General features: G+C 64.0%; 1 protein-coding gene across 11 annotated transcripts in view; it reads right to left on the bottom strand.

The window, feature by feature from the left end:
- The window catches only part of Ank2 (Ankyrin 2), a 173,651-nt gene that overhangs the window by 50,047 nt on the left and 102,785 nt on the right, over nucleotides 1–20,819 (bottom strand). For 9 of the 11 annotated variants that reach the window (XR_005094926.1, XR_005094934.1, XR_005094933.1 and 6 more), the window contains 16 exons: nucleotides 18,308–18,442; nucleotides 17,722–17,851; nucleotides 16,292–16,366; nucleotides 13,996–14,115; nucleotides 13,604–13,708; nucleotides 12,898–13,058; nucleotides 12,563–12,663; nucleotides 11,928–12,038; nucleotides 7,720–7,821; nucleotides 7,143–7,245; nucleotides 4,111–4,300; nucleotides 3,346–3,481; nucleotides 2,736–2,918; nucleotides 2,163–2,313; nucleotides 1,688–1,777; nucleotides 1,114–1,227 (listed from right to left, as the gene is read on the bottom strand). Coding sequence is in view for 2 of the 11 variants with exons in the window: in XM_037228136.1 (XP_037084031.1) it covers nucleotides 1,114–1,227; nucleotides 1,688–1,777; nucleotides 2,163–2,313; nucleotides 2,736–2,918; nucleotides 3,346–3,481; nucleotides 4,111–4,300; nucleotides 7,143–7,245; nucleotides 7,720–7,821; nucleotides 11,928–12,038; nucleotides 12,563–12,663; nucleotides 12,898–13,058; nucleotides 13,604–13,708; nucleotides 13,996–14,115; nucleotides 16,292–16,366; nucleotides 17,722–17,851; nucleotides 18,308–18,442 (2,007 nt within the window). In the remaining 9 variants the exon portion in view is untranslated. Of the gene's footprint in view, nucleotides 1–1,113; nucleotides 1,228–1,687; nucleotides 1,778–2,162; nucleotides 2,314–2,735; nucleotides 2,919–3,345; nucleotides 3,482–4,110; nucleotides 4,301–7,142; nucleotides 7,246–7,719; nucleotides 7,822–11,927; nucleotides 12,039–12,562; nucleotides 12,664–12,897; nucleotides 13,059–13,603; nucleotides 13,709–13,995; nucleotides 14,116–15,190; nucleotides 15,212–16,291; nucleotides 16,367–17,721; nucleotides 17,852–18,307; nucleotides 18,443–20,819 lie in introns of all 11 variants that reach the window. The other 2 variants (XR_005094928.1, XR_005094931.1) reach the window with 2 other exon arrangements.

The raw sequence follows: 20,819 nt of genomic DNA, 5'->3' as shown, positions 1-20,819 counted from the left end.
TGTTACGAGGCACAGCCGGGCACACGTCACCCGCACACTGCACTCCCAAACGGCACTCTCCGACAACATCTGCACAGGGCACTCCCAAACGGCACTCTCCGACAACATCTGCACAGGGCACTCCCAGACGGCACGCTGGGACAACACCCGCACACGGCACTCCCAGACGGCACGCTCGGACAACATCCGCACACGGCACTCCCAGACGGCGTTCTCAGGCAACACCCGTGGAGGACACTCCCAGACGGCACTCTCAGACAACAACCGTGGGGGGCACTCCCGGAGTGTAATCTCAAACAGCACCTTTGGATGGCATTCTCGGACAGCACCTCTGGCTAATACCCACAAACCCAGCAGCACTCAGGGATGGCACTCTCCATCAGCACCCCCAGACGTCATTCACAGGCGGCACTCCCCGTCAGCGGGCCGCAGCCGTGAACAGAATATGCAACGGGTCCCAGCCGTGGCATCCAATGCTCCGCCGCCGTCCGTCTGTTTTCGTCACGCAGGCTCATCTCCATCGGGAGCGGGCGGCGCGCGCAGCACACGAACGGCCGCTTCAACGGCACAGCATCCGGCAATGGGGCGTAATTCTCGCGCTCACAAGTTGTTGTCGGTTGTTGTAACGGGCGGCGCACCCCCGTCCTGCGGCGATGCGCCGCCGCCGCCGCCGCCGCGCGGCGCTCGTGGCGCGGCGCGGCCCACCCGGCGGCGGCCAAGGTCAGCGGAGCGAGTCCAGCCGGCGGTACGACCGCAGGGAGAGGCGCCCGACCGACTGCCAAGCGTACCGGAGCAACGGGAGCCGGAGCCACCGGAGCAGCCGGAGCAGCCAGAGCCGGAGTCACCGCAGTACCGGAGCCGGCACAGGTGGAGCAACCGACGGCGACAGACCGCACGCCCACTCACCCCTGCCTCATCACCTCCTCACTCCACCATGTGACATCACCTCCTCCCCACCCCTGGCGCAGCTGCGTTGGACAGACCGACGGAGGGTTCATCCGCGGCTTCTTTAAGCCAGGTAAGCGCACCGGGACGGCACGGCACAGCTGCAGGCGGCGCCATCACTAGCGCCGTCTCGTGCCGGTGGCGGGTACCAGAGTTTTCGGTACTCACCGGTGGCCTGGTTGCCGGCGCTGTTCATCCACAGCCGCAGCATGACAGTGGCCTGCTGGGCCGAGTCGTCCGGGTACTCGGTCTGAATCAGCTCAATGTCCGACTGGGGCACCTCTGCAACACGCGGCAGCTCAGTGCCAATGACGTCATCACGTGGCCGGGAAGCGCCCGCTCCCCAGCCCTAACTCAGCGCTTCGGCTATACCGCGGAGGTCCGAAGCCGCCACGTGTGTCAGACGCCACGGCGCGGCAGAGCTTTTGGCGAGTTCTCGTCACAGATGAGACGGGCCATGCATCAGCAGCCATGTCCTTGGTACATATCGGAGGCTAGTTGCACTTTGATTTGGAGCCACGTCACAGGCAGTGCAGACTGAATGATCCTCTCCAAAGCTAAATCAGCAGTGTACTGATATTCCACAAGAAAGCGTGTCAAAGTTTCCGCAGAAACGAAGAAACCTACACAGCTGCCACCGACTCGAAACCTATGACGACCAGTCCACCAATTGGTACCAGGGCAGGACGGCTCCGGCGGCGCTGATTGGTGGGCCGGTTGGCGGCCGATCAATGACACTCACCGAGGTGTGGCGCCAGCGCTACCCAGTCCTTGCCCAGCTTGTGAGCGATGTCGGTGATGCGGATGTCAGCCCTGTGGATCTCCGGCGTCACTGCCGCCACACAAGATTGGACATTAGGTCAACTGCAGGTGGTCTGCCAGTGGCAGCGCGCCACCGGCAGCGCGCTCGCTCGCGCTCACGAGTGCACACAGGGCACTCACTCGCAGCCCCACACACGGCAGACACGAGTCGGCGGTATCTGAGATCACCAAGACTAAGGCATCGGTTGGCAGCAATCACTCCTCCTCCTCTCGACGACACCTGCCATTGGCTGTCACCGGCAGCGCCCACCGACCTTCCTCCTACTGACACCTCCTTGTCCGCGTCTGCGTCCCTCGCATGACATCCCCTCCGGGACCCCCGCGGACGCAGCGCTGGGAACGGTCCGCAGGTGCCGACCCCCAGCCCGGCGGGCGTGCTCGCGCCGTCCGCTCACCGAGCCGGCCGATGCGGCGCACCGCGTGCGGCGTCAGCCGCTGCCGCAGCAGCTCGCTGTCGGCCGACACGTCCAGGTCGGGGCACACGTCCGTCGGCAGCTGGATGTTCAGGTTACAGATGGGCGCCTGGGGCGCATCCTGGCGGCTCAGCTGGAGGCGAGCGCGCGCGCGCGGCGTCAGTAACGCTCAGTGGCGCACGCACGGGCGGAGCCGCGCTCAGGCCAGTCAGCGCCGCCGCCGGCCCACAGCGGGTCATATCGCGTCACGTCGGGTCACACTGGGTCACATCGGGTCATGGCCGCCAGACAGAAGTCGCCAGTCAGTGCAACAAAAACCAACGGCGATCCGTCATCATCTACTCTTTTGTCACCATCTACTCTTTTGCCGCCAGGAGCCGGGGCCGGCTCCTGGCGGCGCATCGTGAATCGGGCTCAATTATGACACGGCGTGACGGCGTGACCCGTGACGCGTGACGGCGTGACAACACAACACAGCGGGGCTGTCCAGGCACGACGGTAGGTCGGTCAGCTGACGAGACAGCCCAGGCGGAGCCCCGCCGGTGGCGCGCCTACCTTCTTCTCGCGCATGAAGGCGACGCGGCCCATCGGGTCCTGCGTGTGGTCCTTGACACGCATGTTGAACGGCATCCGGTTCTCGCGGAACGAGTAGAACTGGAAGTTGAGCTGGTCGCCCGACTTGGTGACCGGCAGCAGGTTGCCGGCGAACTCGAGGTACAGCGGCTTGCCCTCCAGCACCTGGACGGGTCAGGGGTGCCGTGTGTCACAGACCCGTGGGTCAGGTCAGGTCAGGTCCGCTCAGGTCGACCTCCGGCTGGAGAAAGCAGGTCTGACGAGCGCCGCACGCCTCCGCCTCAAGCAGGCGGTCACTAAATAGAGGCAACAACAGTGCCGGAACACACATATTTAAGTTCAACCGCCACCAGACACGGCAGCCTGAAGCGAAAGAGAGCCGACAGGCGGATTGCCCGCAGGCTGACGATAGACCACCCAGCGGAGTCTCTCCTGCTGGAGCCGACGGGGCACGGATCAGTCACAGTCTAGAGCTGTCGAGCCGCCAGCCGGCCGGCCGAGGCTGACACGCGGCGCCGGGCAGAGCCGGGCGGAGCCGGCCGGCTCCGGCCCCACACCGGCCCCGTCAGCCCGCGTCTCCCGGCACACGCACCTCCACATCACGGCTCTTGGCCACCTCCAGGAAGTGCTCCTGCTGCTCCAGCGTCTTCTCCTCCTTGTCGTCCGTCATGCAGAAGACGCGGACGCGTCCCTCCAGCGGGTCGTGCCGCTTCGCGAACACCACAAACCTGCGAAGGGGGCGGCGGTGACGGCTACCGGCCGCAGCCAGAGGTCACAGAGGTCACAACTACCGGTCGGGGCGCGTCGTAACGGCCGCAGGCTCTGACAGACCGGAGCCGAACGGCGAGACCAATGCCGTCTGATGATTTGCTGGAGACATCTAGTGAGCGATGTACAGAGCTTAAACGGCAGGCAGACTTAAAACTATCAACCTTAGCTCTTACACACACAACCCGGCATTCGGACCAGCTTGGTTTCCAGACCCTGAGATCGCGCGTCGGGATAGGAGTACGACAGCTCTCTCCTCCAATCACCAACTTCAGAGAAGAAAGCTTCCATAGAAAACATGTCGATGTTTTCGGTGGCTCGCGCCACACAAACTTTGCTTGAATTGCATTTGACACCAACTTTCTTACACGTCTAAAACGCCATCTACGGCTATCACGGGTGGCACCTATCGAGAACGGCTGTCGGTACATGCACTGCGTGATCGTCCGTGTATCATTACAGCAGACGCCAACTAAGGCCGGGGGATGGGTGGCCAGCGGCTCGCATCGCTGCCCGTGTCGGTCGGCGCCACGCCACGGCACGGCACCGTCCGCGGGCGCGGGCCGTCCCGGAGTCCGCGCCCACTCACTTGGCCATGAACGGCACGTGGATGGCCTCCTTGTAGAGCTCGGTGGCCATGGCCGTGGCCTCGGTCACGTTGCGGCAGTCCATCAGCCAGAAGCGGGCCGACACGGTGGTGGTGAAGGAGACGCAGTCGTTCACGAACGTCAGCGGCGTCGAGCCCGTGACGTCCTCCCACTGGGCGCGCGTGGTGCCACCTGGCGGCGGGAGCGGGCGGCTCAGTCGGGCCGAGCGCCGCCGCCCACACCGACTCAACACGGGGGAGAGCGCGCAGACTGGCGGGCGGGGCAGAGCGGGCTGTGGGAGACTGCTGGCGCGACAGCAAGGCGCCCCTGCGCTGAACGCAACATGCCACGGCGGCCGCACAGGCAGACTGTGGCTGTGTATCTGTGTATCACGTGAAGGTCAGGACCTTGTGTATCTGTGGATCACGCAGACCGTGGCTGCGTATCACGGGAAGCTGCGCAACATCGCCGGGCCTCGCCTCAACAGGCTGAAGGTCAAGAGTTCCATACACAGAAAACGCCACTCCTGGGTTAACCAGACATTTGGCTTTCACCACGGCGTGACAGCCCAACACTGCCGGCAGCGCGCCCGACACCAGCGCAGAGGTGATGACTGGCGGCCGCGCCAGCCGAGCGGCAGACACTCCGGCTCAGCACGGTCAGTGGGAGGTAACGGAGTGGCCAGATGAGTGCCGGACACTGACACTCGTGCCACGCGCCACTCATACACCAACCACTGAATACTCACCCCATGTCAGCCATGTACCGCGCACCAACACAGCGACGGCTGACCTACCCAGTCATGTTGCCAAAGCACATGTTGCCAAACTCTGCCGTACTGGCGACCCGCGGGCGTCTGACCACCCAGCGACGGCTGACCTACCGAGTCCTGGGCACATGCTGTCGCACTCTGCCGTACTGGCGACCCACGGGCGTCTGGCGACCCAGTGACTGGACAGGTCCCAGGTCTCACTTACGCTGCCTGCGCCGTCCGACAGACAGCGCTGCTCTGCGGGAGCCCCGGACCTGGTATGGCCACCCAACGCACTGTTCAGCTCCCGTCCGACTCCCTGACCTGCTCTGGCACCCTCCCTGGCCCGACGCTGGCCTGACCATGATCTGACCTGACCTGGTCATGATCTGACCGTGACCTGACCTTATCATGACTTGACCTGACCACGGTCATGATCTGATCTGACCTGGTCATGACCTAGTCGTGGTCTGACCATGGCCTGACCTTATTATGACCTGACCTGGCCATGATCATGACCTAACCAGACCTCTCCCGACCCGGCCCTGATCTGACCATAACCTGACCTGCCCTGACCATGGGCCGCTGTTGGCAGCGGTCGGGCCGGCTGTGACGCTCCTGTGGCGGCTGCAGGCCCGTGACGGGCGGCCGGCCGCGCGCGTCACGCCGACACCTCTCGGTCACACCACGCAGGCTAGCATGCCCGTGCAGCACAACCAGCGAACCAAGGCCACAGCGAACGGAACACTGACGCCCCCCCCCCCCCCCTACACGCCCCCTGCCCTTCCTGGGCGGCGAGCCGGCGGCCGGCGCTCGACCTCCGGACGGCGACATCACCACTGATGCGACATGCTGGCTGCAGCTACACGGAAACAGTGACGGCTATCTCCGGGACGGGGTGGGGCCACCATTGAACTTCTCAAACGGCGCTGAATTTGGTCGCGTCAGCGGACCGGGCGGTGGTGGCGCGGCGCGAGGCGCGGCACCCCACCACGCTGGCAGAGAGCCCTGCGTGGGCCATACGGAGGGCAAGGACTGCGACACTGCACTACTGATGTCTGCGCAGTACCGTGCTACGAGTTTTCGTGCCATGTCGCACATTCCCGGGGGGAGGGGGGGGGGGACCGAGGCGGCGGCCAAGAAACGTGGCTGTGGCCGGCGCTCAGCCCAAGCAGCGCTCGCGCAAGAATCGGCCGGCGCCGAGCTGCCAGCTCTCAACCAACCGAACAAAACCGAACTGAGGCGCAGGCCGAGAGACGAGTTCCGTTTCGGAGCGAGCGTCGTGATTGGCGGCTGGCGCCGAGTTCCGGCCAATGGCAGGCGGCGGTCCCCGGGGTGGGAGGAGCATGCGCGGCAGAAAACAAGCATAACGAGAAAACAAACAAGTGAGGCAGAGAGTACAGAGAAATGTGGAGATTAAAACAGCGCAAGAGTACAAATATCCGTTGCCCACCTTTGAGAGATCTTTTCCGAAAGATTCCTTAGCAGGAAAACACAAAGAGTCTTGTTAGTATGAGAGCGTTAGGCCGAGAATGCGCTGCTGCGGGAGGCAGAGTACCGCCCAGTCAAAGTACAGCCAGGATTCTTGTCCCACCTCTATGCAGACCTCTGCAGGAACTCGGAGGGTGGTCTACTACTCGAGGAACGAGCTCCGAACAGCGGCCCCCGACTGAGCGACGCCGACCTTCTATCGGGCTAGCTAGGTCTCAGGCACTAGGTAATGACCACACGAGTGATAGAGAGAGGGCCGAGTTAACACCTGACTATGGTATTAGTACGCTACTGGACGCATACGGTCCCGGGGCGGGCCTAGGGGCACGACAGTTCTAACTGGCCGCCAGGGCCGGCCGGCGCGGCGGCGGCCCCGCCGAGAGCGCGCCGCCCGCCCGCGCTAACCGCCTGCGGCCCCGCCGGCCGGGGCATCTCCCAGTAGTCAGAGATGTCGGAGCGGCGAACCGTCCCAGAGATTTCGCCTGGTGTCGGCTCTGAGACGGCAGGCCGCACGTCCCGGCCTCCGTTTCGCGGGCGAACCGGAGACAGTCGCAGCGGAGGTGCACAGTGGAGGAGACCGCGCGCCACCGCCGCGGAAAACGAATTTCACAGAAAAGCACCGAATGGAATAAAAAGAAGCCGCGGTCAGCAAATTCAAAGAATGCAAAAGCAAAGCAGAGCATGAGAACACTGAAAGCAGCCGGGGCCCGCAGCGCGCGTCCCGTCACAACACGGCGGCATCCTCGGCCAACGTCCGCGGCGCGGCGCCACCGTCGCCCCCACTCCACTCACCTGTTATCGAGCACAACAGTCTCAAGGTGGGCGCGTCGCCGCTGTACTGATTGATCATGCCCTTGGCGGCCGCTTGGGGCACGGGGATGGTCAGCGTGATGGGCTGCAGAGGCGGCAGAGGCGGGCGTCAGCACGACAGGGACCAGCGTCACTGTGACCCCCTCCCCTTCCATTCCCTGCTCACACAGACTCGGGCGGCACGCCCCAGCCGGCGACACAGCTAGGACATCACACATATGTCTGACTCGAGCTCCCGTCTCCAAGCCTGAGTGTACGCAACGCGGAGCAACTTCCACAGAAACACTGATATCTAGCGAAACACACAGCAACTATCCAAAAACCGAATACGCCAATCCGATTTGACAACCACGAAAACCAAACTTCTTGCAGGCGTTGAAACCCTGACTGGCGCACACGAAGTCAACGCCACCCCTACACGACAGGCACCGGTGAGCGGGCGGCGGCGCACCAACGGGACCTGCGGGAGAGCGACAGCCGCCAGTGCCGGACCTTGCTCGGGACCTGCGGGAGAGCGGCGGTCGCCAGCGCCAGCCACGGCTCGGCCCAGCTCGCCTACCTTGTGGAACTTGCGTCGGCGCGGTTCGATGGTGACGATCGGGGACACGGCCACTCGGTTGCCGAGCAGCTTAGCCACCAGTTCGGGCGGGATCGGCTGAGCCTGGGGTCAGGGCGGGCGGTCAGCCGCGCGCCCCGGCGTCAGGCGGGGGCGGGGCGTGGGACAGGCCCGCCCGCTGGCCGGCGCTGTGAGGACGGAGGGCCGGAGGCGGGACAGGGCGGGTCGTGTGACCGACACACCAGGAGAGAGAGTGGAACGGCTCCGCTCCGGCGCCGGCACGAGTCAGCGACCTCCGAGGCAACGACAGCGCTGGCTGCTCCCTCTGAGCTCGAGACGGTGCCGTGCGCGCCCCGGGCCGAAGACCGCGCGGCGCCGCCCGGACCTCACGGGTTCCAGGGCACACCGTTCGGCCCGGCGCGGTGTCGCGCCGTCTCTCCGCGGTCCAGCCAGCGCTGCGCCGCCGGTCGGAGGCCGTCAGCGGCCGGCTCCCCGGGCCGGTACGTCGGAGGCAGCGGGGGCGGGGACGGTCTGCAGCCGCGGCAAGCCAACGCCCGTGTTAAGCCTGTGCGCTGCGCATGCTGTTAGCGGTGCGCATGCTCCCAGCTGTGAGCGTTAGTCGAGTGCGCTGCGGCCGCCGCTCTGGGGTGGCATCCCCGCGGCATGAGGCGTCACGTCCGTGACGTCACAGCTGGACTGTGCCCCAGATGGAGTGCGCTTCAGCGTCTGGGTCCCCGTGTCCAGTGACGTGCTTCGATGTTTCCGTGGCAGACTGTCTGGTTCATTTTTGTGTTGGAGCATGAACTGTTTGTGAAGCCATACAGGGCCCGTTGCGGGCCTTTGACCTAATACTCCTACGAAGAGAAGCGTCGCAGGGTAGCGTGCAGTCTTGCAATGCGACAATCGTTGATATCTTCTGCAGCGTCTTCAGAGCCGCCCTACGATGTTCCCGATCCCTAGAGCCTGCACATGATACGTCTCGTTCCTGACGCGCGTTTCGTTTTCATTCCTTCCGGCAACACACGGGCGAGGTGTGCTCTGTCGTTATCAGCAGAGGGCAGTGGCTTCACATGTCGAAGACAACACCTGATCCCGAGTGTGCCGCCCGACCTCGAATAAGACTCCCATCCCCACTCCACATCCGCCCACGACTGTGATCACTAGCCCCCACCGTTACAACCCACCGCGCTGTAGCATCCGACCCCCAGTGCATGACCCGCCCAGCAGTCAGGTGTGGCGGCGTGCAGCACGGGCACGCGCGCTCGGCTCCCTCGCCGACCATCGGCTCCGTTATCCCGCTCTGCAGACCGGCCCACGCAGTCTTCCGTTCGGTCTGTCCTGAGGTGGAGCCGCTGCGGTATATGACGTCACCGTCCAGGCGTCAGTCTCAGTACGTCTCCATGGCAACGGGGGCCGAGCGTGCTTGAAATATCGTGTGTGGTCGATGGAGGGGGAAGCTGCTCTGTGCAGTTCTTTGTAAGTCAGTCTTCGCGACGGCGGTTCAGTCCGCTTAATGATACTCAATGATGTTCAAAACTCAAGGATATCCAAAATCAATTACATTATGTTATTTGACCGAGCATGAACGGCACCATCTTGTGTTTAAAGTCCGCCTCAGTGACGACCGAGAGCAGCACTCTGAACCACCGGCTGAACTGAACCGAACTGAACTGCCGTGTTTCGGACTGAACTGATGGCTAATAACGACAGTGTGAGCCGGCTGTGTCCACTGAACCAGCAGTGCGCCGGTGGCTAGTGTGCACCCCGCTGTGTCCACTGAACCAGCAGTGCACCGTTGGCTAGTGTGCACCCCGCTGTGTCCACTACACCAGCAGTGGACCGGTGGCTAGTGTGTACCCAGCTGCGTCCACTGAAAGAACATGGCAGCCGTGGTTAGCGTGTACCCCGCTGTGCTCACTGAACTGAACCAGCAGTGGACCGGTAGCTAGTGCGTACCCAGCTGCGTCCATTGAAAGAACATGGCAGCCGTGGTTAGCATGTGCCCCGCTGTGTTCACTGAGTGCGGGCTCGGCCCAGCAGCCTGCTGCGTGTCCGTCGACGCCATGCTGACTCCATCTGCGGTGTACCGACTGTGCGTGTCGTGCCCTTCGTCCCCTCTGCGCGCGCGCGCTGTCCGCCACCGTACCCAGTCGCTGCCGAGCCAGTGTCCTTCACCAGCCTCCCTCCATCCATCCACCATCAGCAGCCGGGCGCATGCAGGGCTCGAAGTAGTTCGCGGGCAAATGCACACGCGTAAGCCAACTATAGACAGCCCAATAAAGTTAGAGGGACGCGGCTTGGCGGCCCACTCAGTGCAGTGGCGGCCGACAGCGCTGGCTTAGCAAATTTTGTTATGTGTTACAGGTTAGTAGGTCAGTATGCAGCACGTGACATTTGCCTAAACCAGTTCGAGCCATGCACGAGGCCGGAGCGCCAGAGTCGGAAATGCTAGTAGACCGTCACTAATTTTATTGGGCTTCTTTAGTCTGCACCCGTACCGCACATGCCAGGCTACTGTTAGTAAGTGGTAAAGGTCAGACAGCAAAGCGGAGGAGAGGGCGCAAGCGTCGCCCAAGAGACGGCATCGAAGGCATAAGACCGGCGAGGCTTACCTGACCTCGCGCACGGTGCGCAAACGCGCCGAAACGCCAAGCGTTGGACCGGGGTGGGAATCGAACCCACACCCTCCGGCTTTCAGACCGGCTGCTCGCACCAGCTGAGCCTCCCGGTCGCAACGCCCGGCGTCGAAGCTACGGTTGGCCAGGCCGCCACGAGATGCCGCCTCTAGAGCTGCGCCATTACACAGAGCACACTCAGATGGCGTGGGGTCCGCCCGCGAGCGGACGCCGCCTCGACACGAGACACCCGCGGGGGCGGGCGGGCCGGGACGCGGCGGCACCAGCGGACGCGCCTCCCGACGCGCCCGCGCTTACAGCTAGTGCAGCGACACGGCGCGCGCCGGCGGCTCCGGCTCCGGCGCCGCTGCGGACGACCACCGACGGCCCGGGCCCGAGAGCGGACCGACAGCGGCGTCTCGGGATCGGCGCGGCGCAGTGAGAGATCTGCCCGGCGAGGCCACCACGCCCGGCGGCCGAGACAGAGACAGCGCCGCTTGTACTTGACCGGAAAGGCACAGCAAACAGCGAGCGGGCACGCCGAAGGACGGCGCTGCGGGGCCGGGCAGGGCGGACAGCATGCGGCGGGCGCGGCATGCAGCATGCAGACGGGCGGCGCCGCGGCCACAGACCCGCCCAGGGGCGCGCGACACTGAACGGCGCCACGGGCGGAGGGCGCCGGCAGGAGAGAGCGCGCCCGGGGGTGGAGGGACAGAGACACGCACGGAGCGAGACCGTCCCGACAGGGGACACAGCTGAGCACAGTGGAAAACAAAAATGACCTCTTGAGGACAACAAAGCGACACGACAATGCACGTGAGATTCGCGTTATCAGACCGAGCAGATTTGTTTTGAGTACAGCGAGATTCACGTTCCTCGCGAGGATAATACTAGGCGCGGGAGGAAAAAACTCCCAGCCGTCGAGCCTCGTCACAGTCTTCTCGCTCGGCGACCGAACGCCTGACGCGCCGAAAGCGACTTCGCACCGCCGAGAGACTCCGCGTCTCCGGGCAGACTGTGCCGGCGGTCACAACCTTCATTTGCGCCACGTTTCCGCCCAATTTCGGCCGTTTCTTTGACACGAACTCAGCTACAAACCCTAACCCAGCAAACCTCTCAACCAAAGCCCTGAGCAATGTAAAGCGTGCGAGCCGCCACCCCGAAAATAAAATAAAACGCGTTCGTGGGAACGCACGCCCCACCAATAAATACTGTTCCGCTGACTGATATGACTAGAACCGATACGTCAACCAAGGATCAGCGCCGGGCTTATCAGCGCCGGAATGTGACCGTCGGCGGCCGAACGGCCTCCCTCGCGCGAGCGCGGCCGACGGCGGCCGAGGCGGACAGACCGCCCCCGCCGGCGGCCGGCAGAGGGGCGGAGGCGTGGCGCGCGCTGCTGCGGCCTCAGCAGCTGTTGGTGTGCAGCAGCAGGCGGTCGACGTCGACCACCTGCAGCTGGTGCTCGGAGCGGCGGCCCAGTCTGCCCAGACAGGCTCACCAGAGCCGGCAGAGGCGCCGCTTCTTGGGCACCAGCGGCGGCGCCTGCTGCTTGAGCGCGGCCCGCTCCTTGCGCCGCCGGAACGGGTTGGTTACCTGCAGGCCGACCTTGATCTTCTTGGTGAGCGCGCCCGGCTGGAAGACGGCCTGCACCTGGGGCACCACCGTGCTGGACACCATGCCGCCCTCCGTGCCGATGGCGTGCACCTGGCGGCGGACGGCGCGGAGGTCAGCGCGCAGGCGGCGCGGAGGTCAGCGCGCAGACGGCGCGGAGGTCAGCGAGCAGACGGCGTGGAGGTCAGCGCGCAGGCGGCCGCCGCCAGCAGGGGTGGGGGCGGGCGGGGCAGTGGTGACCCTGCTCAGCTCAGCACCGACTCCTGCACCGGTCCATGGCAGCCTGGGCAGGACACTTTGGTATAACGTCAGTATAAATAATGCTCCAATGAGTTCTCAGTATTTTCATTAGACTTAAATGGCATAGGCATAGACACGAACTCTTTCCCTGAGCCTACTTGAAAACGTGTTTGGCAATACCATATTTCAAGGGGGTCCTTAGACTTCACTCTGTCCGATAACACTGCGTGATCGGGTCTGCCTTCTCATTCTCACGGGTACGGAGCCGGGTCTGTCTGCTCATTCTCAGAGAGGTCAGAGACCTCACAGCACCTGGCGGCGCCGCACCACCGCGGCCCGGCGGCCGCCCCGAGGCCGGCCCTGCCGCTGCGCCTCACCTCCTGGCGAAGCCGGCTGACGATGGCGAAGTACTGCGGGAAGTCGGTGGTGACGATGCGCGTGATGCGGCTGGTGTTGAGGTCCTCCAGCTGCTTCAGCTCTGCGGCACGGCAGGCGAGGCGGCGCTCACAGTCCGCACACTTCCCGCAGACAGACAACCTCCCCGGCTGAACCCCAAGGTCCCAGCATGCCTCGTCATTGGATACGTGAGCTGTTTTTCTATTCGTTGCGGTACCGACCCGTACACGCGCACACTGACAGCCAGTTTTCATCAGCGGCGTTCCATAGCTGCTCCCCCTCCCCCTTCACCGCCTCGCGCCATCGGGCCACCCACCGTCGCCGTCGAAGCTCTCGTTGAGCACCTCCTGGACGGCCTCCTCGGACGCCTCCAGGGTGTGCTCCTTCCAGGTCTCGCCGTTGTCGGAGCGCAGGATGACGATCTCGCGCTCGCGGCCGCGGAGGGCCGCGAAGTGCGGCACCTCGATAATGACCGGGCTGCGGGCCGGCGGGGCGGCGGTCAGCGGGGCGGCCGTCAGCGGGGCGGCCGTCAGCGGGGCGGCCGTCAGCGGGGCGGCCGTCAGCGGGGCGGCCGTCAGCGGGGCGGCCGTCAGCGGGGCGGCCGTCAGCGGGGCGGCCGGGCCGTCAGCGGGGCGGCCGGCACGGCTCGCCTCAGCAGACACGGCCGGCAGCGGCGTGAGCTGAGCTCTGGCGCCAACCATGCGGTCTCCAGCGGAAGGACACCACCGCCGGTGTCCGCGGTACGAAGATCACCATCAGTGGCCACGGTACGGAATGAGAGTGGGCCAAATGTGACGTCATCGCCAGCGGATACCGCACACCTGGAGACGCTGCCTTAAATGTGCAAATGTTAATAAACTGCGCCTTACGTAGCCAGGGAAGCTGCCAAGCGCACAGACCGTTCACGATCCCGTGAGCTGCCGGCGTCATCACCGGCGTCCTCAGGAGAGGGCCACCGGATCCACCACCGCCGGTCTGGCTCGACAGACCGGATCCAGCCACCGGTCTGGCTCGACACTCACCCGAGGAATTTGGCCTGGGCCGGGCCCATCTCCAGAATGCGGCTGGCGATCGCCTCGCCCTCCATCAAAGGCGGCGGGTGCAGCAACTTGTCTTTCTTCAGGTAGCTGATAGATGACAGGGTGGGAATGCAGTTAGGACTAAAAAGCTTGCACACTTCCCTCGGGTACCGACTACATGGAGCCGCTCACCAGGAAAGGTTCAACAAACTAAAGAACCACATCAAATCACTGTCTTTGAACACAGCCGAACTCTTACAAACACCGCACGTGTGGTTTGTCGTAACAGTAACTAACGGCTGTGTGACAGGCCAGCTGACGAGGTGGTGACGAAGCCCCGCTCCGTTTGAACGATTCGCCCCGCATCAGCGGCGTGCGGTCGACGGAGTCCTCACCGGCACGTGATGCGCATGGGCTGGGCCGCCTTGCGGGGCGGCACGATGACGCGCACGCCCGAGTGCCGGCAGCCGCGCATGGCGCCGCCTCGGGCGTCCACCATGAAGCTCACCAGGAACCTGTAACGGTCGCCCAGAGATGGCGCTAGTGGCGCGCCTCGCTGTCCACCCGCTGCTCGCGAGCAGAAAATGAGCGGGGACCGGCTCGGCGTACGTAAAGCCGAGAGTTTGCTATGCTTGCTATGACGATGGCCTCAATGCGCGCGGATCAAAGAAGCGGCAACGGCCAAAAAATGAGGAAGCACTTCTCACTGGGCAGTGTTCACTATCTACTGGCAAAAACAGTGAGAGCTTCCGTCAATCAGAACACTGTATGCCGCGTCAATGCTGGCACGTCATGTGCCGCTTGGCGGAGCTCGCATAGTCCATCACCGGAGATGAGCGACACCGCCCAAAGGCCGCAGTCTGAGAGCCTGCTTAAAAACAGCAGCAGGCGTGACAGGAGTGAAAGGCGGCACATGACGTTAGGCCAGAGTGTTCAGTACACGATTAGGTCTACTTGTGTTAGCTTGCCTACTCGATAGCCCACGAGTGAAGCTGTTAGCGGCGCGATGGCTCACGCGAGTAGCAAACTATGCACATCGTGACTGACGATTGACATCTACGGTCAAGAGAGCGAGGGACTCCGCACCAAGCGGGCAGCCCGCCAGCAGCCGGTGTCACAGTCACGGTCAGGGCTCGTGGCTCATGTGTGCTCTGCAACGCTACGCCGGGGAACGGAGCATGCAAATCGCACCCACATTCGCAGACTACGGTAAAGCCCCGGCTTCTAGTAGCATCACGAGTTCTGCCGTCCACGCTTTCCGCTGAATCCCTCTTACGAGGGCGATGGACTTCGATTTCTGTGATGTGGTAGCGCTAAACCCGTCAGATCCGTTGCATCGTCATTAGCGGCTGGTGAGCCCAATAGCTTCGGTCACTGACAAGCTAACCGTGATGGATGACGTTCAGTCGCCTAACACCACCGATCGCCACCGATCGGAACATCGATCTCAAGCGTCTGCGAGCGTCACTGGTCGGCCAACCTGCCGTCCCGCCAATCAGCATCCCCGGCAAGCCCCACTGGTCGCTCACACAACCGTCCCACCAATCGGCGCCCGCCGCCCATGCGACCATACGTGTACCATGTACTCACGATTTCCACTTGAGCTTGGGTCTGCAGGGAGGCATGCGCAGGAGGGGGGCCGTTAGTCAAAAGGTCACCGGGGGAGGGCGTGGTCCGAGTCCGGACGGTCACGAGGCGCGGTCCGGGATCACCACAGACGCCCCGCCCACACCGCACGACCACACCCCACTGCTGTCGGCCGGGACTGGCGGCGATGGTCAGAGCTCGCCGGGGCGACAGCACTCTCCGGCAGGGAGCAGGAGGCAGTCCCCGGCGGGGGGCTGGAGGCACTCCCTGGCCGAGAGCGGGCGAGCAAGCCCCCCAGGCGCTTACCGCATACCCACGCCGGCCCGATGCAGGCCGTAGAGCCCGGCTCCAGATGAAGAAGCCCCGACTGACTGAAGCTTCGCAACATACACAGCACGGCCGTCATGGTCAGATCCGGGCGGGCTGGATCCCACGGCTGGGTTTGACCAATGCCACTTGAACCGAATGGGGGAAGCGGTAGCATGAGTGCAGCATCCCAGTGCAATTTGGAGCCATCATGCCTTCTTTCCGCATACTTTCTCCGTTTTGGTATTACTGAGAGCCAAACGTGCCTCAATGCCACATCATGGGATGCAGTCTATTAGAAATAATAAGAGTTTCAACAAATTCGCGAGATTAGTAGATTTTTAGCTTTCCATTATCTACGTAGTCGTGCGGGTGAATATGTATCTAGTTGTGACGGTCGGTCCGAGCAGGAGTTCGGCGCGGCGCCAGCAGCAGAGGCGAGGGAAGCGTTAGCGGTGTGTCCAGGCTCACAGCAATCCCCGAAGGACTACAAGCGCAAGGGTTCGGCAAAACGCGGCCCTCGCATGAATCGGCAGAGAAGCGGCAGAGTCCAGCATTGTCGAATATTCCGCTGCACAACCCCAACGCACGTTATGCTGGACAATGGTCCAGATATGTTCGGTTGGTCCCAAACATTGTGCTGGCATATGAGCAAGTCTCAAAGAGCAGAGGTCTGCCGTCAAACTCCGCCGCGGTCGGCCGATCCAGCCGGGGACAGCGCGCTTTGCTCGGACCCCCGGCACTGCGGCCGTCTGGCTACGGTGCTGCCACCTCGGGACGCGCCCGACAATACGTAACCTGCTGCGGAACATTCCGACAAAGCTAGTGGCGGTGCAACAAGACAGCGTGGTGTCCAGACTGTGCGTGGAAACGCTGCCGAGAGTGGGACAGACACAACGGTCAACAGAGCAGTGCCATCTGTGGGCGAAACGAGTTAACAAAATCGGCCAGGGCGCCCGGTAGGGGCCACTGTCAGCTCTGGGAGTCAGCTGATGCCAAACTGGTGCCGGAGGGGCAGCGCGACGAAAGGACAGGCGGAAAAGAAGACGTGACAGTATGGGAGCCATAGATAGCGACGGTGCCTGTTTTGTGTGTGCGTGTGTGCTGAGAAAATGAACTGAAATGCGGTCATCGTTCGAAATGCCGATCGACTTGAGTGTCACGTCACAAACACTGGCCGGCATAGGCGCTTGGCTGTGCAGGGTGACAGCCGCACAATGAACCGTTACCGCAAATGAAACGGAAGAGTCATTCGTAACGTTTTAGACTGCCGGCCGAGGAGCCACCGAGTGCCACGGTATGACGGCCCGCTGCCAAAGGCAAACCGGTTCCACAACACAGGCGCGCACCCGTTGTTACAGCGGCAAAGCTGGGGCGAGACACTCGGGTAGCTCAGTTAAATCTTTTGTCAAACGTGAGTACACACATAGGCCGTCAGTATAGCCCTAGTCACGTAAACCCGCCAACGGATTAATGTGTCCTCGTTAATAGCCGCCAAGAGCGTGCAGCTGTGTGATTGGACCACAGAGCGCTTGTTAACACGGTTATCCACACGCAATGTAAGCGTCGCTCCAGTACGGGCGGGGACTGGGAAGCGTGTCAACGGAAATGGCACGCAGCGCAACCAGACAGACTCCCAAGAAGCAGAGAACAGGGGAGAACAGGGCAACACGAAAGAGAAAACAATCAACGAAATCTAGGAAATAAACGAGCAATGTGAACAGTTGTCATAATAAAAAAACAGACAAAACAAAACAGAGAAGACGAACGATATGGAACTGTCCAAAAAGAAAGAAACATGTGAAGAGTAGCATCCAAGGCCAGCTGATACTACGCATTTGTTATACAAAAGCACAAGCTGCATATTTACAGCCCGTCCAAATGCCTGGCTATCTTACAGCTGAATAGCAGATACCTTGGTTGGACCTGTTGCTCGCCAACATCGCCGGAAGGGGAGTCTACCTCACCAGCTAACACTCACCACCTAGCCCCGCCTTCCGCCCAGTGCGTGGTTCGCGGGCCGCACTGTTTACCCGGGACAGGTGCATGTCGTCTAGCACGGTCGCGGTGTGCCGCTCTGTCCCGGTCCCCGAGCCCGACACCGGTGCCAGAGGCGCCCTTGCCACCGCCACCCGACCGCGCCCCGCCTCCACCGGCCGTCGCCCCACCGCCATCTGTCGACGCCGCGCCCGGCCCGCCACCTGTCGGCGACCGGCGGCACCACTCACCCGGCCGTGACGGGCGAGCGCGAGATGTCGACGTTGTCGGGCGCGAAGCTGCCCGTGAACTGGGCATATGACTCCTTCAGCTTCTGCGGCGAAATCATCTCCTCGATCGCCGGGGCGTTGTTGATCCAGTCTGCGGCGCCGGCGCACTCAGGTCAGGTCAGGTCAACAGAGGTCATGTCACTGACAGCCAGGTCAAGACGCTGAACGCCAGAGCTGGCTATTGTGGACAGGTTCAGAACATTAAAGGCGAGATCACGGGACTTAGAAAGTTAGGAAGCGACGTCAGGTCTTCCCATGTGGCTGTGCAGTCACCCAGCTAACTGCACGGATGGGGACGGAGGACATCCTCGACCGCGCAACCAACAGCGCTACCTCCACAAGCCTGCGGCCACCGCCACGAGCGCTTTGAGGAGCCAACATTCAAAGCAAACCCAGGCGCACTGATCGCACCAAGCCGCGCGAGGTGACGGCGTCGGCTGGGCTCGCTGCCGGGCCTTCACGTGACGCCCGTCACGTCACGTCACGTGACGCCCGTCAGTCATTGACCAGTGTTGAGGTCGAGCGACCGGCCGGACATCTGCCTCACCTGTGTTGAAGTCGTGCGAGCGGTCGAACGTCTCGTCGCGGGATGTGTCCATGGGCATGGAGTCGTCGCCGAGCGACTTCATCTCGTCCACCGTCAGGTACTTGTAGGTTGAGTCGCCCAGCGGCTGGTCCTCGGCTGCCGGCGCCGCACGACCCGTCAGCGAGACACATTGACCAAGCCGGGGCCAAGGCAGACACAAGCCGCCCCTAACACTTTGATGGCGAGCGTCCGCTCTGCCAGCTGACACCAGACACAGTTCCGCGCGGCCACGAGCCGCTCTCGGCACCCAAAGATCTAGCCGCGCGGCGGCAAGCAAACGGATGCGCCGGCCGCAGCCGCCCGGGATGCTGAGGCCTCTACAGCGGCAGGCAGCCCGTCCAGTGGTTAATCGCGGTCACCACAGCCAGGCCAGACGCGGCGCCCGAGCTCCGCCGGCGGCTGCAGGTTCGTCAGGCGCTGTGTCGCCTGCGGTGGCGTTAGCCAGGCCTGCGTCGGCTGGCCGAGCCAGAGCCGCCAGCCGCGACGCCGGCTGACGCCGCGGGCCCCCGTCCCGCCCGGCTCTGGTGCGGGCTGAGCCGGCCCGGGCAGGTCTCGGCCAAGGAGGTGAGGAGACAGGAGGACACGGCGAGAATGCAGGAGGAGACAGGACGAGGCTGTCGGGCGGTCTCACCTCGAGTGAGCCACGGCAGGTGTACAGGAGGGTCGCAGCAGCAGGAGGAGGAGCGGCGGGAGGAGGAGGCGCAGGCGGTGGGCGGCCGGACGCCGGCGGCGCGGGGGAGGGTGGAGGTGAAGGGTCACAAGCAGCCGTGGTGGCGAGACCAGGCCGAGGCGGGGGAGGGACGGTCGGACCGGCGGGGCGGCCAGGACGGCATCGTCACGTCTGAGGATAGGCGTCAAGGTCAACAGGGCGCAGCTTCACGTCAATCAGGACGAACGGCGATAAGAGACAGGATAACACAGGAATCGGAGGCATGTTGTGACGCGTCCCGGCGCACGTATCATGCTGAGCGCTGGTTACAACGTGCGCTGCACAGAGGTCAAGGCGTCTGTCTGGGCGCCTGGCGCCGTCTGAGCAGGAGGCGGGGGACCGGTGACTGCGGTGCTCCAGCAGCCGTCCCGGCGTCTCGGGGACCTGTGCCGGAGACTGTACAGAGTCGATACCGCGCCTGAGTGATGGGAAGCCAGCCACGCTCCTCCCCCTCCCCTTCCCTCGCCCGCGCGGCGGCCGCCGGTGAGGTCATCAGTGCGGAGACTCGCTTCCCCCTTATTACCCGGCCGCCCTCCTCCCACAGCCGGTTCGTGCCGTCATCGGCAGGCACCTGTCAGAGCCGCCGCCCGCGAATTACAGACAATTCGAGCTGGTCGCGTGCCGCACGCTCGGCGAGAGCGGACGGAGGGGGCGGCGCCCGGCCACCGCGCCGCCAGGAGGGGCGGCCCCCGGCGTGTCGCACGCGCCTGGGTCAATGACTCGCCCAGCACCACACCCTCAAGGGGGAGACGCCCCAGGTTTGCGTGACGAATAAACAGCGGTGACGCGTTCCACGCGGTGTGGCCGGTCCGATCGTGTCCACCGGATCGACCCAGGGGAGGCCAAGTGATTATCGAGCAGCACGTCACTTAGTATTGTGCCCGGTGGCCGGCGCCGGCGCCGGGCACCGGGCACCGGCACTGAGTCACCCACCCGCTGCCATTCTGTCTCGGGTTGCGCTGGGAGGCCTCGTCACAGAAAATCGCAGCTCCCAGAGAATCGCGGACCGCGGTGCACTCGTCACGGATCACGAACCGCTCACGAATCGATCACGAATAGATCACGGATCACAGGCTGCTGATGGTGCGTCAAGCGGCCGGCGGCGGCGGCGGCGGGGCGGACGGCGCGGCCTGGACGTGCGGGCGTGGGGCGGCACACTGGCCGTCCCCGGCCGCCGTCCGGCTGTTTACATTGGGACCGGGCACCGGCGTCCGGCTGACCCTGGCTGCGCCCGACGGAGCCGGCGGAGGTCCCGCGACCCCGCACGCAGCCGACGCTCGCGTCGCGCCGCCGCCGCCGCCGCCGCCGCCGCCGCCGCTGCAGCAGCAGCAGCAGCAACAGCGGCAGCAGCCGGCTGCGGTGCAAATCAGGGCCACAACACCCCACGCGGCGGCCGGTCGGTGACCCTCGTGACCTTCCATAACACCGTGACCTCTCGTGCCTTCATTTGTCCACATTTGCCCGCCCGTCTGGAATAGCCTTGTCCAATACCGGCGTGGCGGCGGCCGGAGCTCGTCCGGCTCCGCCGACGCCCTGCATTGGATGAGCCGCCCGCCCACCGTCTTGATTACCCGGCCGGGCGAGCGCCGTCCGCCGAGAGCCTGCTCGCGCGGCCCAGCCCTCCTCCGCGGGGTCAGCCGATGGCCGCCCGACCGTGACCCTCATCCCTCCCCCGCCCCGGCCGTTACCTGAGTCCGGGTCCGGGTCAGCCGGGTGGTCGCAGAAGGCGCCGCTGCGCCGCACGCGCTTCCACAGCCGTCGCAT

The sequence above is a fragment of the Pollicipes pollicipes genome, unplaced genomic scaffold (assembly GCF_011947565.3).
Source record: "Pollicipes pollicipes isolate AB1234 unplaced genomic scaffold, Ppol_2.1 Scaffold_6052;HRSCAF=7182_pilon_pilon_pilon, whole genome shotgun sequence".
Lineage (NCBI taxonomy): Eukaryota > Metazoa > Arthropoda > Thecostraca > Pollicipedomorpha > Pollicipedidae > Pollicipes > Pollicipes pollicipes.
This window is presented reverse-complemented; position numbering and strand designations above follow the sequence as displayed.